This window comes from Salvelinus fontinalis, chromosome 27 (genome assembly GCF_029448725.1).
Source record: "Salvelinus fontinalis isolate EN_2023a chromosome 27, ASM2944872v1, whole genome shotgun sequence".
In the NCBI taxonomy this organism is placed as follows: Eukaryota; Metazoa; Chordata; class Actinopteri; order Salmoniformes; family Salmonidae; genus Salvelinus; species Salvelinus fontinalis.
In genome coordinates, this window is record NC_074691.1 from 39,452,429 (window position 1) to 39,465,858 (window position 13,430).

General features: G+C 45.3%; 1 protein-coding gene across 4 annotated transcripts; it reads right to left on the bottom strand.

Annotated features, from left to right (window-relative positions):
* Nucleotides 1-981: 981 nt before the first annotated feature.
* Nucleotides 982-13,155, bottom strand: LOC129825558 (dihydrolipoyllysine-residue succinyltransferase component of 2-oxoglutarate dehydrogenase complex, mitochondrial-like). 4 transcript variants are annotated; one of them, XR_008754907.1, is made up of 16 exons: nucleotides 13,001-13,155; nucleotides 9,565-9,598; nucleotides 8,996-9,038; nucleotides 8,722-8,789; nucleotides 8,545-8,619; nucleotides 8,386-8,441; nucleotides 8,091-8,199; nucleotides 7,829-7,957; nucleotides 7,594-7,667; nucleotides 7,318-7,415; nucleotides 6,021-6,151; nucleotides 5,484-5,557; nucleotides 5,115-5,198; nucleotides 4,730-4,897; nucleotides 2,802-4,273; nucleotides 982-2,758 (listed from the first exon to the last, which is right to left on the bottom strand). XR_008754907.1 is itself a non-coding variant. In XM_055885735.1 (15 exons), the coding sequence occupies exons 1-15, from the start codon at nucleotides 13,061-13,063 to the stop codon at nucleotides 4,139-4,141; spliced, it is 1,338 nt and encodes a 445-aa protein (XP_055741710.1). In that variant the 5' UTR covers nucleotides 13,064-13,155; the 3' UTR covers nucleotides 982-4,138. The 4 variants fall into 4 exon arrangements, 3 of the variants coding, with proteins under 3 accessions (XP_055741710.1, XP_055741709.1, XP_055741711.1); XM_055885735.1 differs by having other exon boundaries at nucleotides 982-4,273; nucleotides 8,722-8,786; XM_055885734.1 differs by having other exon boundaries at nucleotides 982-4,273.
* Nucleotides 13,156-13,430: the final 275 nt, after the last annotated feature.

The window sequence follows — 13,430 nt, forward strand, 5'->3', positions numbered from 1 at the left end:
TCTTGATATCACGGATGGCCACACCATACATTTATAGCTCTGTCTATAAATTTGAGATTTATTCCCTCTGCTGTTAACCAAAAGTGGCAGGTTGACTGCTTCGTTATTGTTTGAACTGCAGATTGTCTGTTCAATTATACCCTGTTACCAGTACATCAAGAGTAGGATGGGGCCACATGGTCTGCCCTTATTGGTTCCTCTTGTAATTCCTTTTCTATGAAGAATAGACACCAGAACACTGATAAATGTTCCCACGGTTTTGTCTGACATTTCCCATGGTGCATCTGTCCTTTATTTCATATGGTTATTTTGTGTAAACAGCACCTGCATGTTAGTGGATTTGCTGAACGCTTCATTTAAAACTTACCTTCCTAGTCCTTGCCACGCTGCTTCTACTTGCTCTACTGTGATCCATGTTGCTGTAGGAAGGGCTACTTACATACATTAGATCAATCAAATGTATTTATAAAGCCCTTATTACATCAGCTGATGTCACAAAGTGCTGTACAGAAAACCAGCCTCAAAACCCCAAACAATGCAGGTGTAGAAGCACGGTGACTAGGGAAAACTCCCTAGAAAAGGCAAGAACCTACATAGGAAGAAACCTAGAGAGGAACCAGGCTCTGAGGGGTGGCCAGTCCTCTTCTGGCTGTGCCGGGTAGAGATTAGATAGATATGTAGTGGAGTAGGGGCCTGAGGGCACACAGTGTGTTGTGAAATCTGTCAATGTATTCTAAATGTTTTTAAAATTGTATAAACTGCCTTAATTTTTGGCTGGACCTCAGGAAGAGTAACTGCTGCTTTTGGCAGGAACAAAAAAAATGGGGAACCTTAATAAATACAAATACTATAAAAAATAACAATACATGACAATTTAAAGGCAGATTCTTCTTCAAGATGATAACAGTGGTTGTGAATGGGAAGCACTCAGTAGATATGGTCAGAGAGGGGAAAGATTAAAAAACAACAAGACAATGTAAATTAAAACTGAGATGTTTTAATGTTGGCTAGCACTTCATAATAACTCTACATAAAAGCATTTTATAACGGATTAGTAAATAATTTATTCATCATTACTCACATTTGTAAAAAAATGTTAGTAACCTAGTTATTCACACATTTATAAAACTTAAAAGTATTTAATGTTTTCTAAGATGTTCAATATAAGTCCTTCTAAACCATCTACTAATCATTAGTAAAGTATTTTTGCATGACCTAATCTAAAAATTGGCTATTTATACTTTATAAATCATTTATAAAAATGTTTTGAGCGACAAGTGTAATTTCTCACCAAACAGATGGACATGTCATTGGTAGACATTCCAGTAATACCCGATGCTCCTTAAGGTCTCAAAATGGCCCCTCGAACATATCAACGGTTAAACAATAAGCCCACAACACAGATGAGAATTTGAACATGAGCGTTTCTTGGCAGTGACCTTTCTACCAAAAGCAAAGTGTGGTTTGCAGTCATGCCTTAAGAGCAGTCTTCTCTCAAATAACCCAGAACTGAAACTTTGCATAATTTTCTCAGTGGGCTGGATTTAGTTCTGGGAGTTCCGGGTTTGCAAATTCTCCACCCTCACAAAATAATACATACTTATAAAATATAAATAACCCACACTTTTGATGAGGTCAAGCAAAAAAAAATACTTTTAACTAATGACTTAACTAAATGGTTAAATAAATGACCTATATTAAACATCTTATGAATGGAGTAATGATTAATAAACTATTTACTAATCCGTTATAAATTCTATATTACGTGGCGTTATTAAGCGTTACTACCTACAATAGTCGTTTTTAAATAGTTACTAAGCATTGTACGCAGCACAGAAAGACATCTCTTTACCTGGGTGGGTTCAACAAAGAAGAGTTGATCATGAGAAATACATCGTGCATGCTGCTAAATTGTGCTTCTTGAAAACTACTCCCAAAAACGATGTTGTGTAAGTCCTGAACAAAATTGGCGTCCGGGTTTTCTATAGCAGGGTGCCTGCCTTCTCATGGACAGACAGAAGTACATCTTAGAGAGACGACGGAAAGTGGTTACTCCCTTCTCTACCAAAACCTCAAAGACAATTATCTGTATCTGAAATGGCACCCTAATACGTATATAGTGCTCTACTTTTGTAGTGCACGATATAAATGAAATAGGATGCCATTATGGACGCAAACCCCAATGGGTGTGGTAGTTTCCATGAGATTCCAAATCACTTCCAATGCTGCTCAGTGGACAGTCACCCCAAAAATAAGCAGAAGTTACTGCAACAGTAGGAAGCCAAGAGACTAGACATACAGGGGAGACAGGCTTCTGTATCCCCATGAATAGCTCTGTCAAAACACAGAACCAGGACATGGGACAGTCAAAACAGCACAGGAGCTTCAGAATGGACTTCATCTTGTCCGACTGAACATTTCTTTAGGGTAGCGTTATAAAAACACGTATTGGCTTTAAATCACTAGCATGGATAGATTTACATGTACAGCGCGATGGAAAATCTCAGTGTTAAAAAAAAGGTACACAAAATTCATGATGCTTTGAAGAAAAATAAATGTGTCTGTTTCTTTTCCAAGTTCACTTCTATTAGTCGTATGTACTGGATACACGTGGTACAGTACACTGTCCAATGAAATGCCGACTTCCAGGTTCCTTCTAGACAGCAATGTAAGTGCTTTGAATGTACAGGTCTAATATTGAGTCGGATCAGACCTGGTAGGTTCATCAGAGTCAGTCTAACATTGAGACGGATCCGACCTGGTAGGTTCATCAAAGTCAGTCTAATAGAGACGGATCAGACCTGGTAGGTTCATCAGAGTCAGTCTAATATTGAGACGGATCAGACCTGGTAGGTTCATCAGAGTCAGTCTAATATTGAGACGGATCAGACCTGGTAGGTTCATCAGAGTCAGTCTAATAGAGACGGATCAGACATGGTAGGTTCATCAGAGTCAGTCTAATATTGAGACGGATCAGACCTGGTAGGTTCATCAGAGTCAGTCTAATAGAGACGGATCAGACATGGTAGGTTCATCAGAGTCAGTCTAATATTGAGACAGATCAGACCTGGTAGGTTCATCAGAGTCAGTCTAATAGAGACGGATCAGACCTGGTAGGTTCATCAGAGTCAGTCTAATAGAGACGGATCAGACCTGGTAGGTTCATCAGAGTCAGTCTAATATTGAGTCGGATCAGACATGGTAGGTTCATCAGAGAGTCAGTCTAATATTGAGACAGAACAGACCTGGTAGGTTCATCAGAGAGTCAGTCTAATATTGAGACAGAACAGACCTGGTAGGTTCATCAGAGAGTCAGTCTAATATTGAGACAGAACAGACCTGGTAGGTTCATCAGAGTCAGTCTAATATTGAGTCGGATCAGACATGGTAGGTTCATCAGAGAGTCAGTGGTAACACTGTATGATGTTGACCAACTGTTGAATCAATCTGACATGTCAATCTGAGCAAAAGCTGCAGAATGATACCCACCCAATAATAAAGTGAATAATCTCAACATTAAATTCTCTATTTGCTTGATTCCCATATATCCGTTTTGTCCTTTCTTGACAAAACGCCACAACCAGATCAGGGACTCAGGCTCTCTCTCTTTAACCAAAAGCAGTACATAAGATTTGGCTGTCGCTTGTGTTTTATTTGGGGGGGGGGGGGGGGGTTTGGGGTTTTATACAGAGGCTGAGTGATGTTTAAATAGCTTTGGGGTGCGTTCAGCAGGGCACAACGTTTTGGAGCATGATGTTGAAACAACATCCCTCTCGAAGGGTATAAGAAGGAATCAAGTCCTCTCTATTCACAACACTGCTATATGAGGGGTATACTACAAAGCAGGGTCAACGAGAGCCAGCAAAGTTGCCTAAATTTTCTGAAATAACTTTTTACATTTTTGGGGGGGAAAGATAACCTTGAAATGAGCATGGTCAAAATTGGCCGAACAACCAAAAAAAGGCAAATCTAAGTTGAGCTTTCTTAGATGTAACCAGATCAACAACCAGTTATTGCTGCTTGTTGATCAACGTTAGCTGGCTAACTCTGATTCTGCGTTATAGCATACCCCTCTGTAATGTCAGGCAACAGCGCTGTGTACTGAACGTGGCCCTGCTGTAGTGATGGGACGTTGGGATCACATGTCGAGCAGAAGAACGCGGGGGTCTTCCACCACTGACTTGATCTTACGCAGGAAGGTGACGGCCTCTCTGCCGTCGACCAGCCGATGGTCGTATGTCAGAGCCACGTACATCATGGGCCGGATCTCCACCTGATGGAGAGAAACAAGATGAGAACAACTAGTAGCTAGTCTATAGAACCCACCGCACAGCTGTCGCCATAGAACCCACCGCACCGCTGTCGCCATAGAACCCACCGCACCGCGGTCGCCATAGAACCCACCGCACCGCGGTCGCCATAGAACCCACCTCACCGCTGTCGCCATAGAACCCACCGCACCGCGGTCGCCATAGAACCCACCGCACCGCTGTCGCCATAGAACCAAATGCACCACAGTCATTTAGTCATAATAAATCATGATAAAATAACTGACTGAGGTCGAAATCGAAACTTGCATATAGTAGCTAGACTTAAAAAAAGATAACTTTGTTGACATGACAACATGCATTCATACATTTGCGGCAAATAATGTCCAATTCAACTTCTGGATGGAGATGAATCTAATGTGTTGACATACAGAAGCACATGCACTGCGGGTGTCACCCACCTTGCCGCCGATGGCCACGGGCCTGTCGAAGATACCGTGCATGCCCAGGATGGCAGACTGGGGTGGGTTGATGATGGGCGTGCCGAACATGGACCCGAACACTCCCCCGTTACTGATGGTGAAGGTACCTCCGTCCATGTCCTCCACAGCCAGCAAATTATTACGAGCCTGAACATAAACACACACACAGGAGTCAGTCCTGTCGTCATTCAATTTGTTCTTCATTGATCTCCCGTTTGAAGAGCTTCAGGGCACCGTTTATCACGAGGTGGCGTCATCATATTGATGTGGTGACAGAAGAAACCAATTCTCAGACGAACTGTTGGATCGTAATGTCTACAACAGTGACACATTCATCCCACTCAAACAAAGCCTTGTACAGTACCTTCTCTCCCAGACCGTTGATGGTTTTCTCAATGTCAGCAAAGTTCATGGTCTCTACGTTGCGAATAACCGGTACAACCAGTCCCTGGTGAAGAGGAGCAGATCAGACCACATACAGCAAGAAAGCCAGACCTTTCCGGTTACATTTTTATAGAATTTTCACCCAACACACAGCAAAGAACACAAACACACATAAGACAAAACACAATGTCCTACTGTACAAGGATCTCTAGCCCATGATCAATCCAAAATAAAAATGACCACTATTTCATGTATAGATTTGGTCCAACCTCCCACCAACAGACTAGGACAGTAAGGGGCAGTTAATAAGAGAAGAGAATGTAAAGGTCACATGTCCTCGGTGCCTCACCTTGGGAGTGGCCACAGCCACACTGATGTCAACATAATCCCTGTACACGATCTCTTTGGTTGTATCATCAATCACTGGGGACGGGAAGAGACACTAAAATCATCCTCACATTTTTTTTTACCTCAATGCCATTTCTGTTTCATTTCATCCATTTTGGGGGGTTCTGGTAAAGAAATTCAGTTTGAGACTTCTAAGTAATTATGAGTTGGTACATACGATTCCTCCCAGCAACAGAATATCATATAACTTAATCAAAAAGCCTGTTGACCGTAACAAGTAACTGTTGAAATAATGTCTCTGTGGGGTTCTGGTAGCTAGTCTGCGGGGGCAGGGGGCTAGTCTGCGGGGGCTAGTCTGCGGGGGCTAGTCTGCGGGGGCTAGTCTGCGGGGGCTAGTCTGCGGGGGCTAGTCTGCGGGGGCTAGTCTACGGGGGCTAGTCTGCGGGGGCTAGTCTGCGGGGGCTAGTCTGCGGGGGCTAGTCTGCGGGGGCTAGTCTGCGGGGGCAGAGGGCTAGTCTGTGGGGGTAGAGGGTCTTACCTCCATTGACAGAAGGCTGGTCCATGAGAGCGTGTGCTGAAGCCTTAACGAAGGCTGACATGAAACCCAGCTTGATATTGTGTCGTTTCAGGAAAGCATCTTTATGGAGCTTCCTCATCTCCTGGATGTTGCTGCGGCGGGACGGGAGAGAACAAGCATTAAAGCAGAGGGACGGGAGAGAACAAGCATTAAAGCAGAGGGACGGGAGAGAACAAGCATTAAAGCAGAGGGACGGGAGAGAACAAGCATTAAAGCAGAGGGTGAGGGACGGGAGAGAACAAGCATTAAAGCAGAGTGACGGGAGAGAACAAGCATTAAAGCAGAGTGACGGGAGAGAACAAGCATTAAAGCAGAGGGTGAGGGACGGGAGAGAACAAGCATTAAAGCAGAGTGACGGGAGAGAACAAGCATTAAAGCAGAGGGACGGGAGAGAACAAGCATTAAAGCAGAGTGACGGGAGAGAACAAGCATTAAAGCAGAGGGTGAGGGACGGGAGAGAACAAGCATTAAAGCAGAGTGACGGGAGAGAACAAGCATTAAAGCAGAGGGACGGGAGAGAACAAGCATTAAAGCAGAGGGATGGGAGAGAACAAGCATTAAAGCAGAGGGTGAGGGACGGGAGAGAACAAGCATTAAAGCAGAGGGTGAGGGATGGGAGAGAACAAGCATTAAAGCAGAGAGTGAGGGATGGGAGAGAACAAGCATTAAAGCAGAGGGTGAGGGATGGGAGAGAACAAGCATTAAAGCAGAGAGTGAGGGATGGGAGAGAACAAGCATTAAAGCAGAGGGTGAGGGATGGGAGAGAACAAGCATTAAAGCAGAGAGTGAGGGATGGGAGAGAACAAGCATTAAAGCAGAGAGTGAGGGATGGGAGAGAACAAGCATTAAAGCAGAGGGTGAGGGATGGGAGAGAACAAGCATTAAAGCAGAGAGTGAGGGATGGGAGAGAACAAGCATTAAAGCAGAGAGTGAGGGATGGGAGAGAACAAGCATTAAAGCAGAGGGTGAGGGATGGGAGAGAACAAGCATTAAAGCAGAGAGTGAGGGATGGGAGAGAACAAGCATTAAAGCAGAGGGTGAGGGATGGGAGAGAACAAGCATTAAAGCAGAGGGTGAGTGTCGCTTCAGGAAAACATCTTCATGGAGCTTTCTACTCGGTGGTCATTTGGTGGACAACAACATTTCCAAGAGTAAACAACAGGTCATTTATGAAGTGTCTATATCTGCATGTTTGCACCTGCTGTTGCCCTGGAACCACTTGACCATAGAGGACACATAACGTTGGATTGTCTAGTACCTCATGTCTATCTCGTTGAAGGTGGTGAGCATGGCACAGGTCTGCTGAGCCTCTTTTAGCCTCTGAGCGATCCTCAGCCTCATACGATTCATCTTGACCTGGACGAATAATAAGACAATTGGTTGAGAGCATCTGTTTGGTTTCCCAATAAATCACAGCAAGACCCACTTCTCTTGGTTTGAAACTTAGCCTAAGGCTTTTCCCCCCGCCATTTCATCTTGTTCTGTTAGTATGGGAGTGTTGGCCTGAAGCTGGCCTGAAATGGAGAGGTCTTACCCTGCTCTCTGTCCTGGCCCCATGGGCTACTGCTACTGGTTCTGCTCGTGCTGCGCTGGGCTTGACTGCAGAAACTAGAAAGAGCACAAGACAGACTTTATGCAACAAAAAAAAGCTTAGAAAGATAAAATAAATTGTGAGAACCCCGCTTAAATATATATATTTTTTAAAATAATTCTACTAAAGTTAACATGAATCTAAATGCACTTTTATAACAGTTGAGCAGCTGACGTACCAGGTTTGGCTTGGGCTGCTTGCGTTGGCACGGGAGGCACCGCGGGCATGGCGACGGGGATGGCAGCCGGGGTTGGAGCAGCGGCTGCTGCAGGGGCCTCTGCCGCCGGGACAGTAGCGGCTGCTGCAGCTGACCAGAGAAGAAGAGACACTGACATCATGATTGTGTGATTTTCAGATCAACTCCTGATATGAATGGTACTACGTGTATGAAGATCAAAGGATCAGTTGGATGAGAGAGAGAGGAAAGAGGAAGAGCGTACCTCCTTTTTGGAGTTTGAAGAGGGGATTCCCGGCCTCCACCCTCCCTCCGTCTGGCACAAGCAGCTCCGTGATCACCCCGGCCGCCGGAGACGGCACCTGCAAGGAGGTCTGAGAGAAAAACGGATTCTTCTTATCAAAACAGTTACTGAAATTACAAAACTCAGCATTTGACAGTTCGCCTTTTCTAAATATCTGATCCTCAACGCCATTTCTTTATTCCCAGAAAGTGTTTTTAAACATAGGTCAAGGCTTTATTTTGTATTCCAATGTGTGACTTTTTAGTGTTTACAGGACCTTGTCAGTCTCGATCTCACACACCACCTCATCCTCTTTCACTGAATCTCCAACAGCTGGAAAAGACCAAAGGAAGGTATTACTGTCCTGCACAAAACCTTCCTGGGAACAACATACTAAACGGGAGCCGGCTCCACAAAAACAATCCAGGACACCGACCTTTCTCCCACCTGACGTCCCCTTCTGTGATCGACTCAGAGAACGGAGGGGTGTTGACGGTGACAACTTCATCCCCTGATCGAAAAAAACCCCCAACAAAAGAAGTCCGAATGAGATTTACTTGTTTAAATACACAGGTCCCGGAGGCAGACGAGACAGGGGGTTTGGAATACGTACTGTGTGCTGCAGACGTCTTGAAGTATCTGACGTGGAAGACACCAACTGATGACAGAGATTCATATCTACTAAACACAGAAGAAGAAAACATATCATTATGTAGCAGGATATAAAGTAGCCCGTTGTAAAACAAGTGGCTTTAAAACTAGAGCAACACACACTAAAAGACTGAAACGGATTCTGTAGCAGACATTGGACATCTTGAGATTTTTTGGGGTTTGTCAGCCTGAGGCAAAACAAACGGACAAATACCCAGGACAGAGAGGACACCTACGACTGACTGTTCCTGTAGACAACCCTGTTGCCAGCGGATAGGCCTTCAAGGAGATAAAAGAAAATGAAGACAGAGAAGGGAAGAAAGAGGGGGGAGAGAGAGAAAGAGGAAGGGATATGATTATTATAATTATTAACAGTGATAACCATGGCTGCCACAGTTGAGTCAGACTTCTTGAGGACCCTGGGCCGGGCGAATACATAAAACGACTCCTTGATGATGGGGCATATTTAACCACTCACAGGCCCTCCAGTGCTCTTTGATACTTCATGGCCATTACAGTCTTCTGAGCCATGAATCACCATTCATACAGGGCATGTTTATTCAGATTTATTACGAGAAACAAAGGCCTCTGATCTTACATTAGTCCTGGGTGGGCTGTGTTCATCAGGCACACAACGGAACCAAAACAGACAAACAGGGAAGGGCTTACATGGACTTGTCCATTGAGGAAAGTGTTTTTTTGTTTGTTTTCCATTGCAAATCGTTTTGTTACGGTGTGCCCTAATGAACAGGACCCTGTACAGTTAAACCCTACAGACAGAGGAGAAAGCGAGAGGCCCACTCACCTGAAGCAGTCCTTCCAGCCAGCACATACTTCCCCTGAAAATAAATGGGAAAGGGAGGAAGATAAATATCCTTTCAATTGAATTCTTCGCTGGGCTGCTTCAGAATCAATTCGGCCGACATCTTCATTTCAATATGCTTGCATTAAGGGAGCGTTGAATTTGTAGCAGTTGAGGTGTGCTTAGATTAAATCTCTCTCTGATTCAAAAAAACAGCTTTGTAGTCAAAGGGGCATATATAAAAAAAAATTAAAAAAAAAAAACACAAAATGAAGAACTGGGGTGCGTTCAGTGTTTGCTACGTTGCTTAATGGTTTGTACCCCGAAACAAAATGTTTCCCCCAAAACGGTGTGCACCATTCTTTCAACAGTCTTTTAAGGACATTTTGCTTCCATTTGGTGGGTGTGGTGTGGACTGATCTATATGGGTGTGGTGTGGACTGATCTATATGGGTGTGGTGTGGACTGATCTATATGGGTGTGGTGTGGACTGATCTATATGGGTGTGGTGTGGACTGATCTATATGGGTGTGGTGTGGACTGATCTATATGGGTGTGGTGTGGACTGATCTATATGGGTGTGGTGTGGACTGATCTATATGGGTGTGGTGTGGACTGATCTATATGGGTGTGGTGTGGACTGATCTATATGGGTGTGGTGTGGGCTGATCTATATGGGTGTGGTGTGGGCTGATCTATATGGGTGTGGTGTGGGCTGATCTATATGGGTGTGGTGTGGGCTGATCTATATGGGTGTGGTGTGGACTGATCTATATGGGTGTGGTGTGGACTGATCTATATGGGTGTGGTGTGGACTGATCTATATGGGTGTGGTGTGGACTGATCTATATGGGTGTGGTGTGGACTGATCTATATGGGTGTGGTGTGGACTGATCTATATGGGTGTGGTGTGGACTGATCTATATGGGTGAGGTGAGGACTGATCTATATGGGTGAGGTGAGGACTGATCTATATGCGTGTGGTGTGGACTGATCTATATGGGTGTGGTGTGGGCTGATCTATATGGGTGTGGTGTGGGCTGATCTATATGGGTGTGGTGTGGACTGATCTATATGGGTGTGGTGTGGACTGATCTATATGGGTGTGGTGAGGTGTGGATTGATCTATATGGGTGTGGTGTGGACTGATCTATATGGGTGTGACTGAAATCAGATAACTTGTGCAGCACACCCTACACAATAGACCTCTGGGACACCATAATCACTGTTTTTTTATCAACAGAATGTTACCATTTCCATTCAATTTAACGGTGAGCATCAGTTCTGTCGTAACTGAAAACACCCCTGCTTTCATGGTCACTCTGCATCTCAGCATAACGAGACAAAACATCTGGCCATGACGTGTTCCTGAATCCAGACACGTTCAAACACAGCTGGAGTTTAATGCCACAGAACTGACACAGTGAATGAGTCCCCTTGACAGCCTACCCCCCCCAGGCCAAACCCTAACGACGCTTTGCCAATTGTGCACCGCCCTATGGGACTCCCAATCACAGTCGGTTGTGATACAGCCTGGAAACGAACCAGGGTCTGTAGTGACGCCTCGAGCACTGAGATGCAGTGCATTAGAGAGCTGAGCCACTTGGGAGCTTCTTTGATAAACGTTACCCCCCCCTCTTCCGTCACCTTTGATTCACGTTACACCCCCCCCCCCCCCCCTCTTCCGTCACCTTTGATTCACGTTACACCCCCCCCCCCCCCCTCTTCCGTCACCTTTGATACACGTTACCCCCCTCCCCTCTTCCGTCACCTTTGATACACGTTACCCCCCCTCCCCTCTTCCGTCACCTTTGATACACGTTACACCCCCTCCCCTCTTCCGTCACCTTTGATACACGTTACACCCCCCCTCCCGTCACTTTTGATACACGTTACCCCCCCCCCCCCCCCCCCTCCCGTCACTTTTGATACACGTTACCCCCCCCCCCCCCCCCCCTTCCGTCACCTTTGATACACGTTACCCCCCCTCTTCCGTCACCTTTGATACACGTTACCCCCCCTCTTCCGTCACCTTTGATACACGTTACCCCCCTCCCGTCACCTTTGATACACGTTACCCCCCCCCCCCCCCCTCTTCCGTCACTTTTGATACACGTTACCCCCCCTCCCCCCCTTCCGTCACCTTTGATACACGTTACCCTCCCCCCCTTCCGTCACCTTTGATACACGTTACCCTCCCCCCCTTCCGTCACCTTTGATACACGTTACCCTCCCCCCCTTCCGTCACCTTTGATACACGTCACCCCCCACCTTTGACACACGTCACCCCCCACCTTTGACACACGTCACCCCCCACCTTTGACACACGTCACCCCCCACCTTTGACACACGTCACCCCCCACCTTTGACACACGTCACCCCCCACCTTTGACACACGTCACCCCCCACCTTTGACACACGTCACCCCCCACCTTTGACACACGTCACCCCCCACCTTTGACACACGTCACCCCCCACCTTTGATACACGTCACCCCCCACCTTTGATACACGTCACCCCCCCCTTCCTATGTTTGTCCTTTAGAACTGCTGCCCTTCCGCGAGGTGCTGAAATTCATACTTAAAAAAAATTCTAATGTAATAAACTTTTATCTAATAAAACCACCGACGTCTCCCTCGATATAATAGAATCGAGCTTAGCGTTCCTCGGCTAATAACAGATGAGCTCCACACACGACACCTTCATGCCTGACATGACACGGGCTATTTCTGGCGCAAGTTTCAAACAGAGGTCAGCTGTAAAATATACGACAAAACAATCTGCTAGCTGGGGAATAACACTGCAGCATATGCATGAGAGGTGTGGCTCAAGTGTGTCTTGAAAATCCTAAATGTGTACAGCTAGTTACTACCGAGCCATCTGCGGTATTAAATGTTGCATACATGACAGCTCACGCCTGTTAAAGTGGAACCCACCATGGATTCTAGAGCAGTAGAGGACATCTAACTAGTTGACTAGTTAGCTAGTAATCTTATGGTAGTTAGGCTAGATACCTTGCTAGCTAGCGGGTTAGATAGCAAGATACTTAGCTAGGTAACGGCAACAAGCAAATCCCAGTAAAAAAAACGAACAAGAATACCATAATGCTAGCTAGCTAATAAGCTCAGGTAGCTAACTAAGTTAGTTTAACCGATTTAGCTACCTGTGACAGTTCGATTGGTCTTTAAATAATTTAGCTAGCTAAGTTAATGGTTTTGGTGATATTCCTACTAACTACGCATATCGAAAGACTTATATTTTATAATGTATTGAGGGGAAAAACAAGCCATTTCCTTAGTTAGACATAGTAGTAGGAAGGGTGTCATTATGTCCTTGGGTTCGGGTGAGGCCTATTCCCTGCTAGCTATGGCGTTCAAAAAAGTTTTGCCGAACCCAAAGATTCGGTACACGGTAATTGTAATTGTTATTTCTCTCCTACCTGACTTAACGCAGACAGAGAACGCCCAAGTGTCCGGGAAAGACATCGGGAATGCGATAACATAGCTTCAACTGTGGTGGCAAACCAACCAAGGGAGTGGTAACGAAGGTCTCAAAGTAGAAGCTGTCATCAAGACTGCGCCGACGGAAAGCGACTAGGGACAAACCAATGTCGTTTTAATGATAGGGGAGGTAGCTCATTCCTAGTAGGCCTGCCTACACTCCTACAGCCTTAACTTCATGCTGCGTTTTGTTGTCTAAAATATTATAATTATTAAAGAAACTCATGAATTCAATCGTATTTTGTGATCAATGTATAGAATTAAAAGGCTAAATAATAAACATGCGCAATTCAAAAACATGCGGTGTGATATTGTGCAAAACAAAATTAGGAAATGTTTAGTATGTCATTTCGTTCCCACAGAGGCTGA

What these genes read in the sequence shown, in the direction of transcription:
- LOC129825558 (XM_055885734.1), bottom strand. Translation starts at nt 13,063, where the DNA reads ATGTTATCGCATTCCCGATGTCTTTCCCGGACACTTGGGCGTTCTCTG. An exon ending in CTCTGTCTGCGTTAAGTCAG is followed by an intron (nt 9,599 to 13,000) that starts GTAGGAGAGAAA and finishes ATTTATTTTCAG; the next exon opens with GGGAAGTATGTGCTGGCTGG. An exon ending in GGCTGGAAGGACTGCTTCAG is followed by an intron (nt 9,039 to 9,564) that starts GTGAGTGGGCCT and finishes ATCTCCTTGAAG; the next exon opens with GCCTATCCGCTGGCAACAGG.